Source organism: Nomia melanderi, chromosome 1, assembly GCF_051020985.1.
Source record: "Nomia melanderi isolate GNS246 chromosome 1, iyNomMela1, whole genome shotgun sequence".
In the NCBI taxonomy this organism is placed as follows: domain Eukaryota; kingdom Metazoa; phylum Arthropoda; class Insecta; order Hymenoptera; family Halictidae; genus Nomia; species Nomia melanderi.
The window spans coordinates 28,236,060-28,257,391 of record NC_134999.1 but is presented as its reverse complement, the minus strand read 5'-3'; the positions used below and the strand labels follow the sequence as shown (position 1 = coordinate 28,257,391).

At 29.4% G+C, this 21,332-nt stretch overlaps 1 protein-coding gene across 3 annotated transcripts in view; it reads left to right on the top strand.

Annotated features, from left to right (window-relative positions):
• Window positions 1-21,332, top strand: part of PCB (Pyruvate carboxylase) — a 51,758-nt gene that overhangs the window by 16,870 nt on the left and 13,556 nt on the right. For all 3 annotated transcript variants that reach the window (XM_031980433.2, XM_031980431.2, XM_031980432.2), the window contains exons 2-7: window positions 5,717-6,275; window positions 14,484-14,803; window positions 15,745-15,895; window positions 16,691-16,902; window positions 18,827-19,029; window positions 20,322-20,583. In XM_031980433.2, the coding sequence (XP_031836293.1) occupies window positions 6,143-6,275; window positions 14,484-14,803; window positions 15,745-15,895; window positions 16,691-16,902; window positions 18,827-19,029; window positions 20,322-20,583 (1,281 nt within the window). In that variant the 5' untranslated portion in view covers window positions 5,717-6,142. The remainder of the gene's footprint in view (window positions 1-5,716; window positions 6,276-14,483; window positions 14,804-15,744; window positions 15,896-16,690; window positions 16,903-18,826; window positions 19,030-20,321; window positions 20,584-21,332) is intronic.

Below are 21,332 nucleotides of genomic sequence, written 5' to 3'. Positions count from 1 at the left end.
TGCTATTCTACTGACGATTCGTGGTGATTCTTTCATACCTCAAAAAACAGTTTATATCCGGAAAAAGTGAAGTCTCACCAGATCCATGCACCTGTGTAAAATAGTTTTTCGTGGATTTTATTTTTAGCTTCATTACCTACAGTATTCAGTACAAATCTATTACGACCACAGGCATTGTGCAGTAGTTTTACAAACTTCGTTGATTCGAAGGAATCATAAACAAGTGGGTTATCCATTTAGCCCAAGTTTAAGAAGTGGCATTATGAAATTGATTATTCGATCAGGAAACTTCTTATTGTTGGATCAGGTAGTCAAAGACGATTGCGCAATCAAAGTTGAAGTGTTACGTAAATTTCATTATCATTTTAGGCGAAGTAGTATCACCTTTAAGAAACATTTGTCTAAGTTATTCATTATTTAATATTAAGCAACCCCTGAATTTTGTTAATCAAATTTCTAAGGAATAATTCTTTTTTCCATAATATATTTTTTGATGAGTTAGAATTTTTAGATACGTATGTCTGCATATTCCATTGAGCAGATGATTTATAATTTATGATTTTTAAAGTAGGTTAGAATTTTCTATTCTTCATCAATATTTCTTTGTATTAATTTGTTAATACATTTTAAAAGTGGCTTAAGTCTGTTTTTATATTTTTCATATTGGACTATAATAGTTACAATTCTACGGTATCTTTTTCTTTTTAAACGATCTTTTTAATGGATTTAAGCTTCTAAAGTAAATGGTTCATATATTTTTTGAAAATGAAGTTCGTAGGAGTCCAACTTCGATGAATAGGATAACGTAATATTATTATAGTAGACAATGAAAAGTATAATAAAACCTGGGTTATGTAAATTAAAGAGTTTTGTTTAAGATAATAGAATAATCGAACGATTTATATCAGAGCTACGTTCTCTATGAAAAATTCTTTCTAGTTATGTAATATTTCATGTTTCGTTCCAGTTGATAAGATGGTACGCCAACGTTCTGTTGACATACTAATGTATAATGTAAAAATGATCTAGCAATGGTATGTTCGCGATATTCTAGCTTATGTTTGACGGACATTGTATATTCACAATATTTACCCGAGTAACCGATATTCGCATAACATAACGTCTAAACAACCGATATTTCTAATTGTCAAGGTCATACTTATTAAATTTGTGTACACGTCTTTGTGTAGAAAATAGAATAGAAATTCGCGGGAAAAAACGATGGTCATTTCAGGAAAACAAATTGTTCCTCTCGAATATTCTTTTAATAAAAAATCTGAAGATTCGAATTGGAAACAAACGAAATGAACTATAAACGGTTTACCTATTTGATTTTCGAAGATTTTTTCTCGTGCAAGAAAGAATGTTAAAAATTATTATTAAGTACCGGATATAGTTTGTGCGAGTTAAATCAAAATATAAACGCAGAGAACATTTTTGTAAAACAATTTTATTTTGTTTGAAACTGACATAAACATAACTTGCCGCTAATAACAATGTCGTTCATTGAACTAGTGAAATACTAATTAATATCGGACGTCAATTCGTTGCTAGCGAGAACACAGCACGAACTTTTTTCGGTACCTAATACTAATTAAAAACAGTCTAGAAAAATAATACAAATGATGAAAATAATTAAAAACGAATAAAAAATAATTAAAATATATTTGGAAAAACTAAATTTTCTTTACATCACATTTTTATAACAAAAGTTACATAATATTTACGTAATATTATTATTTCTTATGTAACATCAGTATGTTATACGAAAATGTAGGCAAGTTAGACGTTACGAAGTATATTTCATGCAATTCATTCATAGTTTTACAAAAATATTATTTTACGGAAAATAAAATTGCTTTCATACGTAACACTCATTCAATTAAAATCCACAATGGTCTTGTTTAATGGTATTGCGACTTGTAGCGTGTTCCATGTTGTTTTCATGTATCATACAATGGATTCCGTCGTGCTAATCTATTCAATGAACATCGTTACGCCCGCAACGTACCAACAATAACTGAAGCAATATATTCGAGAAGACTTTAATCTTGTTTTATTTACTTTCTGGCAGACGTGTGTCGAATGAGAATGTTGATAACTGAGTTGCGGATTCCAGGTGTATTGCCGAGGAACGAGGGACGCGTTGTTTCGCATTCACGTCAGATTTTGCATTCTGTTTAATTTGCAAATCAATCGAATCCACGATTCCGTAATATATTTCCTCGGGACTAATGCTATCTGATTTTCAACATTTGTTCTTCGATACAACGTCGTTTAAATATTCCATATCTGACTTTTAATGTCATCAACCAGACTTTAACCCCTTTCATAAAGTATTGTGTCAGACGCACGAGGAAGATATTAAATGGAAGGCGATAAAAATTTGTGTCACTGAATTTTTGTAATTTTGAATATTATTTTTCTGTTATCAATGATTACGCTTTGAGGTAAACCCAGAATTGTTTTCTGTTTCTAGCAAATTATTAAGGATAATGTAATTTTAGTGCGGTTATGAAAGAAACCACAGGGCAAAGGGTTAATATGTTATAATACATTTTTTTTAGTGAAAATATTTTTTTTTTAATTTATACAAATACATTGGTATATTTAGACGAAAAATGTTGATGCATTAGAATCAATTTACACACTTAATTTCATCATGTTACTTTTTATTTCATATTGCTATTTGAAATAACAACATATTTAGCACAAACACATAAAAATTATTTATTTCCGCAAATAAAGATACAAAACTTATCTACACACATTTTTATTATCAAGAAAATATATATATGTATATTCTTTCCTTAACAGAATAACTATTTGTCATCTCTATTTACTTCTATTTTAAACGAGAAAAATTCAACCATGATAATTATTTCAGTATTGTATATGCCACGGAATAAAGTGCCTTCCTCATCGAAAACATACTGATTAATTATTTCCTTTAACTCATGACAACAATAAATAAATGCAACGTCCGTCAAACAGATGAATCATAGAATTTTCCTTTTTATCACTAATGATCCTATTACTTGTCTAATACACTATCGATCAAAAGTTTGAGACCAATACATCGGTTAAAAGAAAAACTTACCAATTTTTGTAAACAACTTTTATTGGATAATTTTTGTGTATGATATGGGATCATGAACATATGTATATTACACAAATATAAAGAGATATCATTTTTGTTATTTTATTTTATATATTTATACGATACATTATTTTTCATTTGTGACGTTACATATCTAGTGGTCCCAAACTTTTGACCCGCAGTGTATGTATATTGTTACGTTCCATTCGATTACATGAAAACAGCGGACATCCATATAAAAATTGTAATAATAGATTATTTTCAGTATATTTAAACATTCATTATAATATTTAACTGAAACTATTTCGAAATAATTTCAAATATTCAATGCTTTTGAGATATCAATAATTGTGAAACAAGAAAACAGAAGCCAGTGATTTTACTCGTACCGTAGTTCTAGTGTTAAGAATTCGATGCATTCAGTTTCTTGTGCAAAGGAATGTTAGAAGATTAAGACAGTATCATCCGCAAAGAGTTGATACAAAATTGTCAACCGTTAATCGTAAAGCAAAAGTGTAAAAATTAACCCCACCTATACCAATCGTTATTATATAAATAAATCTCTTCTGCATGTACAGTAGCAGCAGCCGTTAATACTTATAATAAACTACCAGAAAACTGTAGTATTTAAGAGGAATTGTAAAGCAATAAATAATTTGTTTAACAATAAGTAAGTATCTTTTTGCAATACTTCAATAAATATGCAGATACCCTCCCTCACTTTCGCGGTTGCTTTATAATTGTACAATTCGTACATGTACAGATTATGAACTCTGCGTATTTTACATTGAGTGCTTTTTTCTATGCGCGCATTTCGCTATGCGCGTTTTTTTCTACGTCTGTTTTTTCCTATGCGTTATTACAAAAATTGAGATACTTATTACTATTAATATTTAATTATTATTATTTTTTTTATTATCCATGCTTTTTCTGTACGAATTTTTCGTGTGCGTTCTTTTCCTGTTCGCTTTTTCCTCGTTTCCGTTCCATTTATATGCATTCACTAATTGAGTCACTCAGAAGCCAACGCGGTTAAGACTATTTTTTTATATTTTCCGATTTTTGTAAATTTTAATGGAATAAATAATATTCTTTTTAGTTATTAAAAGATTTACTCGTTTTTTCGTTTATTTCTAAGTCAGAAAGGGCCTCTTTATAGCTTCTGAAATTCTTATACTGAAATATCTTATATAATAATTTCAGAAGCTAAAACATTAATTTTCTCAATTTTTGTTTTCTGGACATAACCGCATCGGATTCTGAACGACTCAATTATTTATCGCGAGAGCAGCTCGCGATCTCGTGACGACAAACAGGAATTCTTGCGAGGCACTTAATCTCAGCCACGCCGGCGTGGATTAAATCACGTTTCCGTTAAGCTACTCATCACGATCCACGCGATAAGAAGAATGATAGAATGGCAACAAACACTCGTACTCTAACGCAATAGTTTATCAATCGACCAAACTCATTCGATCTACTACTGGTTCAATGTTCACGAGGAATTATTATAATTCATATCATGGAATTTATGAGAGTGGTCGGTTACTCATGAAAATATTTCGCAATGCTCGGTCACGCGATGACGTTACGCAACGCTCGGAGGAAAAAAAAATCAGCAAGAATGATGACACTCATTCACAACAATGTGCACTTACACAGAACGCGACACGTTCATTCTAATCGGAGTTATTTAAATTTACTTCGGTCTACTTGAACGTAATGCAACCTTTCTGAAATTAGTTTTGTTATATCGTTCGATCTTATTCTTAATAATGTAAATGTTTTAATTACTCGAATGAAGTGATAAATACTTGAGTATATGTTGTGGTAGGTAATTGTGTTAAATATTTTACTGTGTATTTGTTTATTATTCGAACACTAGTCTTATTTCATTTTGAACAACATATCGGAAGTTTTAAATTGATTGTTAATTTTATTTTATTTGTTGAATAGTTTATTTTCGTGTGTTCTCGTTTGTTCATTTGTTGTTTTGAAAAATATAGGAAAGGAAAATATTAAAATGTTGTGTATATTAGTGAAGTGAATGTATTAATCAACGGAAAGTTTTTAAATATTCACATATTCCATTATTTCTGATTAAAAGCTACAAACATCTTATCATATTTATTTGTACGATATTTACCTAATACTTGATGATATGGTCCCAACTTGGGACTCCCAAGTTGCTAATCGAAAATGTTTTCCGGCACACATGACTAGAATTCTAATTAAAAACACTTGTTACATATATTATCGTACTGTTTAATGTGTCAAACAGATTTACAAATGTTTCAGTATCTCATTTTCTTATTTAACAATGAATTTCTCAGAATTGTGTTGTAACATGTATTTATTTGTTAATTGCATAAATGTTTATTAATTGCGAAAATTAATTTGGTATCTTTTTAAAATACATTTATACATTCATTTATGAAACAATAATTTAGTGTAAAGAAATAAAGCAGTGAACAACAAATATAAACAAATGTCTTTATTAATGTAATATAATACAATTTCTTTACCAATATGAATATAATAAATTTCTTTATTAACTATATTTATTAATTATATTGATCATACGTTATCTTTAAATTTATAAATTGTTTGTTTCAGACATCTGTCGATCACACCAAGCTGGACTATCGAAACGGAACGAACAAATTTTAGGTGAATCTATTCGAGAATAGTGAGCTTGCAGCAGCACAAACGAATCCACCCCAAAATAGTGTTTTCTAAACAAGAAAAATTGTTCTCCATAAACAGTGATCAGTTCTGTGACTAAGAAACGAACAAATATTTTTGTAATGAATATAGAATGCTCTGGTGTCAATCTATAGTTTATTAAAAGTTTCACAATCGAAACGTCTAATGTACACGTTGTCAACGAAAAGTGATATTTAAATTATAGAAAAGAAGAACAGTTTGCTTAAACGAATTCAAAAGTATTCTCGAAGAAGCCTGGTTTAAACTGCGCTCTGTTAAAAAGTCTGTGGTACAGCCGATACATTTAGGGAGTGTGTTAGAATCGAATTGTTCAAAATGCAGTCCTCACGAGTGAGAAGTGCACTCGTGCACCACAGAAACGTGCTACGAGTTATCAACGTTACACCGAGAACCTTTGGCACCGATGTACACTACAAACCCATCAGAAGCGTCCTCGTCGCGAATCGAGGTAAGTTTCTGATAAAACGAAGTATGTCTTAATCCCTTGCCTTATGATTTATTTCTTAACTACGATGGATACAATTACTTTATCGTTAACCCCTTGCCCTATAATATCGTGTCAGGCTCGTGGTGAAGATTTCAAATAGAATTTAACAAACATAAATATTATTTAATTTTTTTGAATACGAATTGGATATGTGTTGATTATTTTTTTGCTGTTGTTATAAAAGAATAGTAAAATGTTGTAATTAAGGGATGATAATTACAGTCCCATGGAAATCTATATTGTATTTTTGATTGTTTGAATAGCGACAGATTTTTTGTTAATAAAATTTCATAATTTAGAACTATCTTTTACTGCAATCTTTGAAAATTTTTTTAAATATACTTCCTTAAATGAAAAATGTGACAAATTCAGTTTTCGTTCTTTTTATATTATCGTAACTTTTTCCGTGTCAAAAATCATTTAACCTGTTGAATGCAAACTGAATACTGAGCAATCAAAAGGGTTAATGTAGGAGGTAAACTGAGTATTATATGAGAAAGTTGACTGAGGTTATTCTTGGACTTTTTTGAAAGCGATTTGACCTAGACATAAAGTCTAGTGGTGTCACATTGCAATATGACGCCTCTTCTGTTTACTAAAGCTCATCGTATGCTAGTCGTAGTAACATCCATTAAACGATCCAATTTAGTTGAGTAAAGATATGTGCCTTGACAGTTTGTCTCAATGAAAGAAATTCTTTATGAATAATTGAGACGTTTAGTTTAAAAGTGGTTTAAGTCCATTTTCCAAGAAAATCAAGTTAACACTAAAACTACCAGACTGGTCAAAACGATTCATTCTTGACGTATTCTTTTCGCAATTATTAAAAAAATAACAAATCCTTCTCTAAGAAATTATTAAAGAAATTGATTTAGTACCACGAAAACTGAAATGCAAATCAATTAACGTCTCAACAGATGTACTCTTGTAGTTTCTATAGAGAAATTTCAAAAACTCAATTTACTGCTTGGTAGTTTTACTGTCAATGTTTATGATATTAGGTTTACTGGAAGGTTCTGTCCGATAATGACATTTCAGGTTTCTAAAGATGAGTCATTCTATAGAAATGAAATCCACAAATTGACATCACGCTAGGAAGAGGTCATTAGTAACGATGGAATTTATGTATTTAAAAAATATATAATTTCAATATATTTATTAATATTTACTGAATAATATAAACACTTCTTATTAATATATACAATTGTTGTTTTAGTAACAAATTAAATATTGCATTGGATTTCGGATTAAATTCTTTCCATTCCCTGATAATATTTTCTTGAGCACGTGGGTGATAGAAAGTTAACCCTTTGCTCTCGATTTATTTTCGAAAATTTTAGGGAAACGAATTAAAGTAATTTACAGCTGTAGAATTCAACGTTTTATATTTATTTTATTTATAATCATTATTATAAGATTTAATTCCTATAATCTTTTAAAGTGTGCTACTTTTTCAAACAATTTCCAACGTTCTATAATAAATTTTGTGTCATTTCCAGCATAACATACGAGTGTAAAGAGTTAAATATTCATAAGTAATTATAAATGGAATATGTAAAATATAATTATTAAATTATTAAATGTACACTGTGCAATATTTTATATATGTGTCTCACTAAAGCAAGTCACTTTCGCTCGTGTTAAAAGTAAAAAGAAAATGATTAAAAGAAATTTATGTATAACTTAAGGCGTGCATCTGATGCCGGAATAAAAATCCCCCCAAGGTCGTCTTAACAGTCATTCCCAGGTCCTCTATATTTTTTGGAGTGACATCTGTTTTTCGTAATGAGACGTTGCAGCTAACACGACTTTAACACTAGAACTAATGAGCAGTTAAGTTAACTTTTCAAAATTTTTCTGTAGGAACTCTAAGAGTTCTATCAATACTTCGATCATACATAATTTAATTTGTGTATTACTAAAACAATTATTTTCGAAATTTCTCAGAGGAGGATCTGTTATTTTTTCAATAATTATAAAAAAAAATTCAGGAATGGGCCATTTTGATCCATATGGTAGTTCTAGCGTTAAACTTAAACGTAGCAAAATATTCTGTGGAATGCTTTATCGTTTATTAAAAAATACAGTTTTTAATCAACCTCTTTAATGTAAATACAAACTCCTTTTTGTTGTTTTGCCCTACTTTTAATACCATCGGAAATACAATTGTTTAAACACTGATTATAAAGTGAGCAATAAATTGCAATAAAATGTAAGTAACCTGTTACAAAATATTTTAATCTTAATTGATTTTTAACTGATTCCTTAAGTTAAGCAATCTGTAAACAGCGTCACGATACCGCATAACATTGACCTTTTAAAACTTTGGTTCCATTCTACAGAGTATCAGTGAGTCAACTCACGACCCTTATCAGCATTTTCAAACGTGAAAGACGTAAATCTCAAGAAGACTGGCTTGGTGAGCTGAGACGAATGATAACAATAAATGACTCAATTTTCTTCTTTTGCTGTGTCTGGGCTTGATAACAATACTCAGCATACAGTGAAATGGATGACATATCGATATTTAACTTTCTTATTGTCTTTACTTTATGATGCAAAACAAAGAAGATGATATTTTTATACATTGTATACTATGTACTGTCAACAAGTAGTATCATTCATTTCATCGAAAATTCATGAAATATATTTAACATGGAACTTCTTAATGTAGCTTTTCTCAATGTATTTTCTTAATACATGGAAAGCTGATAATTATTAATGTATTAAATATTTATAATAATAATATTAATCGGTAAATATTTAATAAATATATAAATATAATTAATGATACGAATAATGTTTGGTGTTATTTTCTATAAATAACAAAATAATACCTAGATAGAGCTAAACGAAAATTGAGTGAACAATCCAAAAAGAATTATCGATATATTTAAGAAAGGCCTGGAATTAGATTAAAGAAGAAGTGTTAACTCTTTGACTATCGAATCTATTTTGTTTCATTTTGAGAGCAAATTCAGTCAAAATCAATAACAAGATGTAAATTGTAACATAATATTGAAATAACAGAATAATTACTACTACTAAATTGAAATCATATAATAATAATCAAATAATGTCATGAAAATAATTGTTAAATGATCGTTCGTTTCATTGTTGTTAGATTACTTCAAACTTCTAATTCTCTTATTGCTCGGTGAGTTGGATACATTAATGACTGAAATCTTACTTAGTTTTCATCCACCTATTAGTAGATCTGTTTAAGATAATCTAGTAGATATCTACGCCAGTCGTATAAATTCATGCCCATTCCACTAATAAATATTTACATTTTATCTTATTCAACTAATTACGAATAATCGGATACTTAGAAACGGTAAATGTATAAAGATTGCAATCTAGCGATAAACAGTAAAGAAAAAAGTAAGAATGTATTGACATGCTATTTTTTACGTCAGGTTACTACGGAGAAGTTCTATGTGCGAGTACATTTTAACTTATTATGTTTTACACATTGAATATCAGGTGAGACATATATCTGTCGTGGAACTGATTATATTAATATTTCAAAATTAACCTAACGGAGTATGTATTACGAAAATGTATGTTCATTAATTTGGATAAAATAAATTGGAGATAATTTATCTTATCAGTGATGTGGTTTTGAATGTTTTTTATACGTAAATTTGAGACACATGAGATAAATATTTCTATGATTGTGTAAATACACTGTTTGTAACCTTATTCAAGTATGATATGAACGCGAAAATTGAGATATATACAGTCGATAAAGAAATAATGATAAAATAATGTCACACGAAAAATAATTTATTACATTAATAAGAGATGTGGAAAAGATAAGAAAAATTAGAAAAAAGTTAAATAAACAATAAGGTAAAAAATATGATAGAAATTGAAGTGAAAAACATAGATGAAAAATGAGGTGAAAATATAATAGAAATTGAAGTGAAAAACATAGATGAAAAATGAGGTGAAAATATAATAGAAATTGCAGTGAAAAACATACATGAAAAATGAGGTGGAAAGTATGTTAGAAATTTCAAGGAAAAGCATAGATGAACAATGAGATAAAAAATATTAATGGAAAGTGAAACGAAAAGTATGAATGAAAAGTAAGATGAATCAGTAAGTTCTAGTACTAATTAATTCAACTATTCTGTAAGGTTTCAAAGCAAAGTTATAACAAATATTTATGAATCTGTGAAGGTGTCCAACGAACCTAAATTTCGTGCTCTTATAATCAAATTATAGTAACACCTTATAAGTAAATGAAAACGGAGAATTTCAAATACTACGAATGTGTTTAAAATTGACGAGAACGAAATGTTATGATGTTTGAAAAAAGAAGAACTGATCGTCCGCTTTCTATAGATATAATGCGTACAAAATCCATCGGCCTCAGCGTGGTAAGCATCGACATTCCGTAAGATCTTTAGACGAACGCTGATTTACCTGCTCACGAATCTTATGGACGGATTTCATACTCTTAAGCCTTGACTGAAGTGGTCATTAGAACTGAGCATCTACAAATTTCTCGACAATTGTACTTTATTACTGTGCCAATCGTTTCTCTTCTTCTTTATCAAGAAATTGTGAACAACGTTTTCACTTATCTGAATTATCCTTTCCTAATAATTCTTTCGTAATCAGGATTGTTAAACTTATTTTATTCTTAATTATTGTCTAAAAGAACATAATCGTATTGAATAAATTTACTGGAAGAAATAAAAATTAAAAATTTCCGTGAAAAATAAAAATTAAACACTACCGTAGGAAATAAAAATTAATATAAATTAATGAGTATCGAATACTCCTCAGTTACTTATAAATTTTAAAAAATGCTATTTAAATTTTGTGAATATTGAAATTTTATTGTATAACATGTCTCTATTAGGAAATCGTTAATGATAAAGTAATATTCGTGAAATGAAACAAATTACAATGGATAATATTAAAGATGCAATTAATTTCAAATACGCGGGACACCTTGTATATTTAGTTCAATGGAATGTTACCTGTAGCTGGGAGAAACTGTGCAGGATTAACAGACCTCTATAATAAAATGTTCTAATATTAAAGTGTTCACATAGGGGAGGTCCTACATTATATATCGCTTATTTTATTACTTTAATTATTGCCTGCGTCGCAATTTGCCCATGGTGCCGCTGTAAAGTCAAGTGTCGGTCATTTGTAACCCTCATAGCAGTTAGTGTGTTGCATAGTAATACTGAAAAATGATTTATTATCTTATTTCATCCACAAAATATTAAATAAATCTTTTCTGTGTTCTGAAATGTAATTTTCTCTGTATTCATTAAATTGTATGAAAATTACGTGATTATTATATGTAGTTTGTACTTACACAATTCATTATATACATTTATCGAACATCGATTAACCTTTTATTAGCCTATTAAAAGTTAGAAAATTGTACTACTGTAAACGTTTTCTAAACAGCTCTTCATCCAAGAATTGAATTTTGAAAGAATGGTATATTAGTGGGAAAGGATTTTAATAGATTCGTGTAGAGGATCAAAAATAAGTCACAATCCATGGGTAGCTTTTGTATTTACATAAATTTCTGAGCAATCGATCTTGTTACACAAAACATTTTATTTGATTGTATTTATGGTTAAACAGCAAACAGGATACACATAGTTTTATTAATTTTAGAGTGTGATATTTTGATGAAGTAATTTCAGCTATGAATCTTACAATGTCTTAAAATAAGCTATTCATTTCTGTGTATTTTAATATACGATTATGATTAAATTATAATTAAATTATGATTAAATTTTAATTTAATTATGATTAAATTAATTAAATCAAGGTTTCTTCTAAATACAATAAAGCAGATATATATCACAATTTTAACAATCATTGGAAATATTTAATGTGATTCATTTAGAATTCATTTCTTAAAATTTTCACTCTATGTATTTCAGTTTTTTGTATACTCCGATTCATACTGTGTAACTCTTTTTACGCGATGACCATAGAAATCAAATTGTCGAAGAAAGAAATTGAATTTGTAATAAATTAATAATGCGTTGTTTTATTCGTCTGATATTACTGAAAGTTACGGTATGCACATTAATTGTGTACATTATAAATGAATTATGCATTTTCTATCAGATCGGGTATAATCTCGAAGCGTTAATAAATCTTGCCAGTTTAATCTCATACGAACGTTCGATTTGAAGTATCGTCGCATTATTTAGAACAAGGTCATGCGATTAATCGAACTGGATTTTTTTTCCTTTGTAATGAAGCATTCATCCGAGCACTTCGCCTAATTACAACGTGCTTTTTAGAATGAACTACACGATTCACATACAATGTGATATATTCATCTCCTATCTATGTATATCTTAACACTAGAAACGGTTAATATTCAGTGCGATTGATATATAATTATTATTACAATTGTAACAATAGATTATTTAAATTTCTAACGATATAGATTATAATATTCAAAGTGAAGGAATAATTTATGTACATATATATTTTCATATACAAAAATATTGATAATGGTAAGAACTATAAGAAGACAACCTTGAAAACAGTGTTTAATATGTATTTGTTTTTCGTTTAACCTGTACTTTAAACATTTTCTTATACTATCATTAACTCCTTGACCTGTAACATCGTGCAAGACTCGTGCTGATGGTTTTATTCAGCAAACATACTTACATATTAGTCGATTCTTTTGAATTCAAATTAAATGTTATTCTTCCGTTATCAGTTGTTATACTGGATAGTAAACATATACATAGAATGTGCCTAGAATTTTCTCATTTTTACAACAAATTATTGATGGCGAAATGGATGTGTCAATCATGGTTGAGAAAGAAATCATAGGGTAAGGGCTTAAAAACAATGGGGACATTTGTATGGATTCCAGCGATAAGTCTTCTTTATATGTCACACACTTTATTGCGTAATTTTTTACGTTTTAAATTGAGTCTCTAGATACATATTCTTCCGATTGAGAAAAATTGTGTTCTTTCTGTGAGAAATCTAGAGAACTGTGGACATTTCTTTGAGGAACTTTAGTCTTTTAAGCAGAGTAATGAGTGCTCACGTAACTACATCGGATCAAAGTTTTACTATAAGCATATACAAATACAAAACCTTGATCTCAAGTGATCTTTGAAAGGCAAATATGTATTTGAGCACTGTGTGCGCACAACGGTAGACGTACACTTGAATTAATTTCCAATCGTACTTCGATGAGATGACGTTGGTATCCTTATTAAACCTTCTAATCAACCGACGGCTTCCGTCAGCTCTAAGAAGATGAGAAATTAAATGAAGACATTTTTGAAATTCAATACTTAAAACGAGATAGCTAACAGTTCACACTAGGTTTACGGGCATTTATTGTACAGTTTATTCTATTGTTCCGGGGGAAGTTGATATTCGTTCATTTAGATTTTGGAAATTGTAGATGTAAAAATAGACAATCAGGATTCATATTCGTGTAATTGGATCAACGAAAACCGATTGAAACATTTACCAAATAATGTTTGTAAAATTCAATCTGCGTCAAATTGACGGGTTCCGTAAACCTAGTGTTAATCATGTGTTAGTTAGCAGTTAATCAGTTATAATAAAACCAAAGACATTACAATTGATTACATTAATATGGTTTATCTGCAATGATCATGAGAAATTACAAGTAAAGGGTCAAATACAAATGACAAGAAGTTAATTCCATATTAGAAATTGCAGGTATACAACCAACCTCAACGAAATAGTTTCGGAGTTGGGTCGGTATATGCACATCTATCGCGCATTTATTGAAAGGTTACTGCCTTTAAAAACTTTATTCTTTACGTTTCCCAGAAAAATGCTCAACTTCTAGTCATTTACTAGCGCCTTTACTTTATCAAGCATTTAATATGACTAATTTGTAATCTCTATAAAGATTGTAATAGATTATTTTCGGTTTCTTCAGACATTCATTTTAGTATTCAAGTGAAACTATTTATTTTCAAAGTCATTTCGAATACTCTATGTTAAAATATCAATAATTGCGAAATAGACAAATCGAAATTAGTCATTTTGGTTGGTACGGTGGTTCTAGAGTAACAGTAGTGTTAATCGCGTTATACGGGGCCCCACTGTTTACTCTTCAATTTAGTTTTGCTCACTTATTAATAAATATAATTTGATATTGTGCAGGTGAGATCGCGATTCGCGTGTTTCGAGCATGTACCGAGCTGGGTATTCGTTCGGTGGCGGTGTATTCAGAGCAAGACAAAATGCAAATGCACAGGCAAAAAGCCGACGAGGCTTACATGGTCGGCAGAGGGCTGCCACCTGTTCAAGCTTACCTGAATATTCCTGAAATCATAAAAGTTGCAAAGGAGAACGACGTCGATGCCATCCATCCGGGTTACGGTTTCCTGTCTGAGAGATCAGATTTTGCGCAAGCTGTTATCAACGCTGGAATCAGATTCATTGGTCCCAGCCCTAAAGTCGTGCAACAGATGGGTGACAAGGTATAATTTCTTTTTCAAATTGTATTTTTAGGAAATTATTTTTGTAACGAAATTAATGGTATTAATAAAATTTCTAATGAGATTATGCGTATAAACAGGATATTTAGAATTAATAATAATATTATAGATTACTATTAACTTAATATTTATAGACTATTAGCGTATTCCTCAAACGCAGGACCAATGTAGCTAGAGCATATACTTTAATGAAAAACTAAAGCAAAATACAGAAGAATTCATCGTTGAAAGAATTAGTATCATCTCAAGCTTCAGGATAACGTGTGTACTTGTCGAATGCAGTTAACTGGTTAATAGATTATTAATAGAATTATTCGAATTAATATTAATTCATTCTAATAATTCTTATTTTCTTGTAAATAAAGGAAGCTACTGCAATTAGCAACAGAAATTAAATCTGTTAGTTTTTTCGAAAAATTGCAGAGAAATTACGGTCTAGCACATTACCTGCGTTTCATTAAAATTTAATTAAACTATTTAAAATTCTTATCGTGTAGTGTATGAATATGTTTATTTATATCCTTATCCTCTTTATCCCTTTGAAGAGGAATGTCGACATTTTAGTGATGTCTGCCTTTCATATTTAGAATACGAAGTAACAAAGAAATAATTCAATTCATATAACAGAAGATTGGATTATAGTTTTCTTTTTCTCTATTACTTCAAAGTTAAACATATAATTTAATTCTCTCTGTTAGAACTTTGGGATTCTTTGAAAAATCCTCGTCTGCAAACGATTATACTTTAGGGTTTAATCTTCATATGACATCTGCAGATTCATTTTGACCCCATAGTTGCCCTATTAAAAAATAATGTTTTAGTGAAGTAAGATTCTTTTGTAAACTTAAATTTACATTTGTATTAATATTTCAATGGGAAAAATCTGATTTGGTAAAGTTGACATTATATCTCCAACAAATCAGGTTGCTGCAAGACAAGCCGCTATAGAAGCTGGGGTACCGATCGTTCCGGGAACAGATGGACCAGTGACCTCGTCCGATGAAGCGGTAGAGTTTTGTATGAAACATGGACTTCCGGTCATTTTCAAAGCTGCTTACGGTGGAGGCGGCAGAGGTGATAACATCAAACATCGAAATTAATTAATAATATGTTAGATCCTATCGAAATAAACCTAGATGACATTTTTAACAATGAAATATAACATACGGTTACTAGAATTCAAAAAATCAATTTTTATTACGTGTAAATCTGTCCCTTGTAAATCTGTCGGTGAAGTATATTAGTATAATCTTTATTACGTAATTTTCAATTTATGATTAACTTCTTATAGTTTTACGTACTACCAATTAACAGTTTTTCTTATAAATTTTAATACGTGTTTCGAATTTAAACATAGATATTTTTCAAAGAAAATTAATACTACAAGTAACTGTATGACAGATAAAGTGATTTGAATATGAATACATAATTTCTTATCAAAATGACAAAATTACGTGTGTTGATATTTACCTGCATGTTTTTACATTTATGGTAATTGTGATACGAAACGTCATAAGTAGATTATTTTCATGTTAATAGTATTGTTGTGGAACTCCATTGTTGCATCTGATGTTACTGTACCTCGATTCAAATAAAATATCCCAATTTCTATAATTTAATCCTTTGTACTCGGTTCATTTTCAGTGTTGTTGGGTGTAAACTAGTATTTATTTTTGGGGAAATGAATTAAAGTAATTTACAGTGGCAGGATTCAATCTAATATATTTATTTTATTCACTATTATCATAGTATTATCATAACATCATCTTCAGCGTGACACTCGAGTGCAAAGGGTTAATAAAATGGAAATTTTGTTTCATTCTGTAACGCAGTAGATAAAGACTATTAGTTATGGTGTTGATTTTTCAGGAATGAGAGTTGTAAGACAGATGGAAGAAGTCCGAGAAATGTTTGAACGTGCAATGTCGGAAGCGGCAGCTGCTTTCGGGAACGGAGCCATGTTCATTGAGAAGTTCATTGAGAGACCAAGACACATCGAGGTTCAATTGTTGGGTGACAATGCTGGCAATGTTGTCCATCTTTACGAACGTGATTGTTCCGTACAGCGTCGTCATCAAAAGGTCAGTGCCCGTGACAATAAAAGTCATCTATTCATACTTTACAATTATCTATTTCTTTATTATTTGCATATTGTACTATATAAAATATAGTATTACAGCATCCATATGTTATCTAGTTTATTTATTTATCTAGTTTAAAATATCACTTTGAAGAATAAATATAACAAATATAAAGTTATACGACCAAATGTGATGAAACAAAACTTCATTAATTAGACGATGAAGCAACACCAAATCATCTATTAGGAAAATACCAAACAATTTATAGAAAAATTAACGATTATTATTTTCATTAAATTTGCGAATCCAAAAATGGAAATATTTAATTCAATCGTTCCTCATAAACATTTCTGTTAGCAAAAATATTAAATCGCTAAAACTTTGTTGTTAAATTTTTGTTCAAGAATATTTCAAATGCAAATTTGGAGATATTAGTTATCAGTTTTTTTTATTTTTTTATAATATTTATTTTATTTTTACGTGTGTAGGTTGTGAAGTGAAAACCAAGTATTAATAACTATTATTATTATCGTTATTATATTTAATTATTATTTTATATTAACCTTATGTTAACGTCCCTTGTTTGGAGCTATTGATACTTACATGACGACGAACTACGGTATAGTTACTCTTTGTATAGAAACTTATCAGCTAGCTGCTCGCTGGTCCTCTCAGTTTATATTACTAAAACACCACGTGCTCATTAAGAATTTTAAAGAATCATATATTCATTTCTTCTACACTTTGTGAAGTGCCTGAACTAAACTTACGTGACTGACATATGCACATTGTACTATAATAAACTCATTTTGTATATCGATATTTTAATATCTTGTTTTTGACTCTTTCGAATTTCCTTTTGTATCTGTATTATATTATTTAATATTATATCATATCATACTGCATTGTGCACTTTCATAATTGGTTTCTAACATCTTATCATAACAAATCTTTTTATGGGTTGAACTTATATGTCTGTAGAGAAAGAAAAATTTGTTTGTAATATTTCAGGGAAATGTACGAAATTTTTGAAATTTTCTAGAAAGTAACAACATATACGAAATACGTGTTCTATCTGTTTATGGCTGCATAGTTTAATTAATTTAAGTCTTAGTTTTTCACTTTCAATTCATTTTAACTGTACACTGAATTATATAATCATCAATAAATAATCTGAATATTAGTTTATTTCGATTCAAATTTCTTCAAGGTCATGTATACTAGTGTTTTACCATCGTCCGCGTTCCCCTGAACCATTTTCACGTTCGTATTTCTCTCAAAACGAGGCCAAGAACGCGAAACTCTGTAGCATAGTACGGTAGAAAAACAGATGTAATAAAATCTTGTAGGCTGACGTATTTGACAAAGCATCGTAAAAGATTGATATGGGCAATCTGGAGCTGGAATATTTTCCAGAGTGAAGGTCTTTCATCTGTCATGAAAAATAGAACATTGACCGATTACATAGGTGTCTAGAAGAAAAGCGTTGGTCACAAATGTCTTAAGAAATTTTTCTTTAAAATAAACTTTCAAAAATCGTCAAAAACAGTCGTTTCTATATCCAATTTTAAATTTACAATCAGTGAATAATTTTCTTTTATCAAGAATTATTTATTTTTCAATTTCTTTAATTACGATGGACAATAAATGGTTTTTACTCGTATTAGGAAACCTTTTTTTTTGTTTTTACTCTTTTAGGAAAAAAGGTTTTAAAAATCGTCAGAGACAGTCATTTTTATACCCATTTTTAAATTTACAATCAGTGAATAACTTTCTGTCAAGTTTTTAATTATGATGAGCAGTAAATCGTTTTTACATTTCCCAGGAACTTTTATACGATGTAATATAAATACTCTCTTCTTTCAGACCCCTATTCAACTCTCCTGTTGGTGATTTGTCGAATAATTACGATGAAAATTTGTAGGTCGTGGAAATTGCTCCTGCACCGCTCCTAGATGTTAAAGTAAGAAATAAGATGACCGACTATGCCGTAAAACTGGCGAAACACGTTGGTTATTCGAACGCAGGTACTGTCGAATTTTTGGCCGACGAGTCCGGAAACTTCTACTTCATTGAAGTTAACGCCAGGCTTCAAGTTGAGCACACAGTGACGGAAGAAATTACCGGGTAAGAAAATATTCTCATTCTGAAAATTGATTTCGTGTAAAGGCAAACGGATTACACACATGTATAAATAGATATTAATAACTTAACTGCTTTAAAACTAAATATTTTTTTTATTACATACAAATTTATTTGTAATTGAGCAAACACAAGTATTATTCGTGTATGATAATTTAAAGTACTTTCGAACTTTTAATATTTTTATTGTTAATTGTTATTATATTTAATTTCATAATAGAATGATATGATTGTGATAATTTTGAATGTTTATTATAGTTAATATAATAGAACGAAAGAATAAGTATTATTACTTTTCTGAGGTCAGCTTTATTGCGCCAATCCTTTGTAATGTAAATTGTACGATACAAGTCAACAAACACCTCTTACTCTCTATTTGAATCAGTCAGTTGAAATTAAATTGGCGAGATTACCAATTATTACTATTAACTCTTAACTGCCGAGCTGGAGTCTCAAACACTTCATGGATTCTCTTCGTTAAGAGATAATGGTATTATGTTTGATATAAATAAAATTGTAGTGCTGTCATTTACTTTGATACATATAGAAAATTGTTAGAATTTTAATACGAAACAGAAAAACATTGGAATACGTTGAAATTTGTTTTCGTGGTTCAGAATTGAATGTCATCTTTGAATGTTTATACAGAATGCTTCCTGAATCATGGAATAATCAAGATGGAAGTAAATCCACATGAAAAAATCAGTCAGAAACATAGAATAAAATTTTTCTCATACAAAACTTTATATCCAAGATAATCAATTTCAAATGTGTTTATCACACATACATTTATAATTACAGGAAGAGAAAATCTTAAATTATAAACAAACTTATTAGCTAATTTTTATTCAATAACATGCTCACTCGATAAATCTTGGAGCAAAATTATCTCAAAAACCAAGTATCATATGAAGAAATGTTATTTTATATTTTTTCTTATTTTTTTATATATAAAATCACATTGAATATTCAATTCTATAAAAACACCCTGTATATTCAATTCTACTAACCTTTCATAGTCCCATAGACGAGAATAAAAACACTAATCAAATATACATACTACAAAGAGCAACTTGAAACAAAATTAAAAAATCAGATTTTGTTCAGAACAATATTTAATTGTGTTAATATTACATAAACTCAAGTTGTAAATATTTACATAGATTTGGTTTATTCAAAAACTGTATAAATTATTTACAGTAATTTAGACTACAAAAGGTTAAATTCAAGGTATATCATGATAATTTTTTTTAATTAATTCAAGATAACTTTTTCAGAATCGATTTGGTACAGTCTCAGATTCGTATTGCCGAGGGTATCACGTTACCTGAGCTAGGAATGACGCAGGAGAAAATCCATCCTCAAGGTTCCGCTATACAGTGTCGTGTAACCACAGAAGATCCTGCGAAGAACTTCCAGCCGGATACTGGAAGAATCGAAGTGTTCCGTTCCGGTGAAGGTATGGGTATCCGATTGGACGGTGCGTCTGCATTTGGTGGAGCGATTATTTCACCTTACTATGATTCCCTTCTTGTCAAGGTACAGTAAATTATAATAAAATGTTAATTTTTAACATTTAACTTTAACGTTATTTTTAAGTTTAAATGTCTACAAATGATTATTTCGAATTTAAATTAAAATGGTTATTGTTTTTATTAATTTCATAGTTTATAAACAACTATTGTAGATTTTATACATTAAGCACAAGTCCAAAAATGAATTTCCTTTGTCCACTTCAAATCTTCAGAAATTTAATTATAACAAACAGACTCAAACTTTCAACTTTGAAAATTGTCTATCTATTATTTATAAATGTTCATTACTACAGAAAAATATTGTACACAAACTGTATGAAATAGAATGATAGATATAAAGTTCATTTAACCCCGTGTCCTATAACATCGTGTCACACTTGCGTTGAAGATTTCAAATGGAATACAACAAACAGTGAGCTCAATTGACCACACAATCACCTCATGCATTAAATACCAAAGAGAATGAAGAAAACTAAGGAATACACAATACAATAATATACATAAATAATCATCTGCATTATTTAAAGTAGTTGCCAATGACCTAATGAGGTTGACGCAACTTAAAATATACAATAAAAAAAATAAATACATCTCAATTCTTTTAAATTCAAATTAAATATTATTTTCCTGTTATCAACTATTACACTTCACAGCAAACAAACACGTAGGATATGCCTAGAATTCCACTCTTCTGTTCAATAAATCAATAAATCAATAATAATAAAGTACTTAATTGTATCGATCACAGTTGAC